Source organism: Otolemur garnettii, unplaced genomic scaffold (genome assembly GCF_000181295.1).
Source record: "Otolemur garnettii isolate 467f Iridium unplaced genomic scaffold, OtoGar3 scaffold02553, whole genome shotgun sequence".
Taxonomy (NCBI): Eukaryota; Metazoa; Chordata; class Mammalia; order Primates; family Galagidae; genus Otolemur; species Otolemur garnettii.
In genome coordinates, this window is record NW_003854948.1 from 1 (window position 1) to 2435 (window position 2435).

At 52.6% G+C, this 2435-nt stretch overlaps 1 protein-coding gene across 1 annotated transcript; it reads left to right on the plus strand.

Moving 5' to 3' along the window:
- Positions 1–1588: 1588 nt before the first annotated feature.
- On the plus strand, positions 1589–2281 carry LOC111722921 (UL16-binding protein 1-like; the record flags this gene model as incomplete). The annotated part of the gene is made up of 2 exons (XM_023509179.1): positions 1589–1726; positions 2006–2281. Coding segments are annotated over 2 exons (414 nt in total), but the record flags the coding sequence as incomplete, so codon positions are not given.
- Between the last annotated feature and the right edge of the window lie 154 nt (positions 2282–2435).

Genomic DNA, 2435 nt, shown 5'->3' on the forward strand with positions numbered 1-2435 from the left:
GGGTCCCACATCCACCTACCCTGGGGAGACAGCATCATATGGAACAGCCCTGCTCAGAGGGGAGTCAGCACAGGTTTCCCTAAAGGCCAGGTGGCCCACCCGTTCCTCCCTGCAGGCTGGTGGGTCTTTCTGTGTCAAGTACAGTCTCTTTGTAGAGCAAAAGAAGACAAAAAAGACTGCCTATAGGTCAGTGGTTAGGGCGCCAACCACGTGCTCTGGAGCTGGTGGGTTTGAACACAGCCCAGGCCTGCTAAATGAACAAAAAATAGCCAGGTGTTATGTCAGGTGACTGTAGTCCCAGTTACTAGGGAGGCTGAGGCAAGAGAATCACTTGAGCCCAAGAGTTGGAGATTGCTGTGAGCCATGATGCCACAGAACTCCACCAAGGGTGACGAACTAAGACTTTGTCTCCATAAAAAAGGGAGACCAGAAGTTGCCATTGTCTTAGTTTTTTCATGCTGGAGTAGAATACACACAGTGTCCCAGTGTTTGGTGCCCCATCCCCAGGGTGAAGAGGCAGAAGCAAGTCTGTGACTTCTGAGTGGGGGGATGTGATGGAGTGTGGGTCCTATGGTCTGGGCCCTACTGCTCCTATCTTTGCAGTAACCTCCTGATCAACATGTGCCAATGGTCACTCTGTGCAGCCACTTAGGAAGGTGCTAAGACAACACTTTGGCATCCTGGCCATTGGGACACCTGTTTGTGTAGCTTCTTTGTTCCCCCTGGCCCTGCTCCTGCCAATCCTTGCTCACATTATTCCAGGATTTTTCATCCCTGTCCCTACTAGGAGCCATTTCAGGAACACCATATCCTAGTGCCTGGCGTGGCCTTCATTAACAGGCCTCACTGAGCTGCTTCACAGGGCCAGGCCCTTCTCACTGTGCTTTCTTTTTGTGCTCAGTAGAAAAGAGGCCCCCAGGCTTTCCTCCCAACCACAGTGGACTGGACATTTTTCTGGGATTTCATACCCATCCACTCAGCGTGTGACCTGCCCTCAGTCCTGGTCCCCTCCTCTCCTCCTGCCTTACAAGTCCTGGGTTTTCTATTTCATGTCCTGTGGACCACACCATTGTCCGAGGTTCTACCAACACATCCTCATAGCAGATGAACATCACGCCAGGGGCTGTGCCAACCTAGTAAAGCCAGTGACCCATGACGATGCACTCTGCTTATCAAACTCAAATCAAGTGCCCAACCTGTCCCAGCATCCCCAGGGCAGCCCCTCCAGTCTCCCCCCTTTCACCCACATGGGCTGCTCCTGAGGGTGCTCTGACACCCAGACCTCTCCTCCCATAGCAGGCAGACACCTCCCTGGCAAGGTCCTGTGTCGACCTATATGTGCAGAGTGTAGGGGTGACAGAACTGGGCACACGTACTTTCTTGCTGGACACAGACCTCCCTTCCTCCTGCTCAAACAAGGGAGGAGCCCCAGCCCTGACCTGGTGTAAGGACCATCCAGTAAGGCCAAACATGGCTGAGCCAGCCTAGGCCTTCAGAGGGAGTCTCCTACTGTCTCAGTGGGGGTGGGAGGAGTGTCTAGAAGTCCCTCTGTCCCCATTCAGCCCTTACCTGGCTTTCTCCTCCACAGACACTCACTCTCTTTGGTATACCTTCACCATCGCTCCCAAATCGAGACATCAGCCACAGTGGTGTACGGTTCAAGGCCAGGTAGACAAAATGACTTTTCTTCACTACAATTGTGGCAACAAAGCCACCGAACCCTTTGGTACCCTGGGACAGGCAATACATGGCACAAACACCTGGCGTGAACAGATAGAAACCGTACACTACATGGCAGAGGAACTCACAAAGAAACTCCTTGCCAATCTACCTGAGGCTTTCGCAACTAGCGGTAAGTTGGAACGCCCAGGGAAGCAGAAAGCAGTTCTGAGGCAAGTGGCAGGCATTTGTTGCTTTCATGTAAAAAGAAGGGGGAGAGAGAGAGGGGAGAGGCTGGGGCACAGGATCTGGCAAGCCCAGGCCTAACTGCTCTCCCACGGGGCAGACCCTCTCTTTCTGCAGGTCAAAATGTCTTGTCAGCACAAAGCGAATGGACACACCACCGGATCCTGGGACTTTGGCTCGACTGAAGAGACGTTCCTCACATTTGACGCAGAAAATAGAACATGGAAAGTGCATTATGCTGGAGCCAAACAGATGAAAGAGAAGTGGGAGCACGACCCGGATGTGAATCAGTTCTTCTATATCACCTCGATGGGAGACTGCAAGAGTTGGCTCACCAACTTCCTGATGCACTGGGAGAAAATGCCACAGTTCAGAGGTAACCGAGAACACTAAATGTGCTAGCTCTCTGGACCTGAGATCTCATTCCCTGAGCATTGAGACAGGGACTCAGTGTGTGTGCAGGGGTGTGCAAATATGGTCCACCGAGGGTAGGTTGTTCATGGGGTGTAATGACATTTCTCAGGTCACCC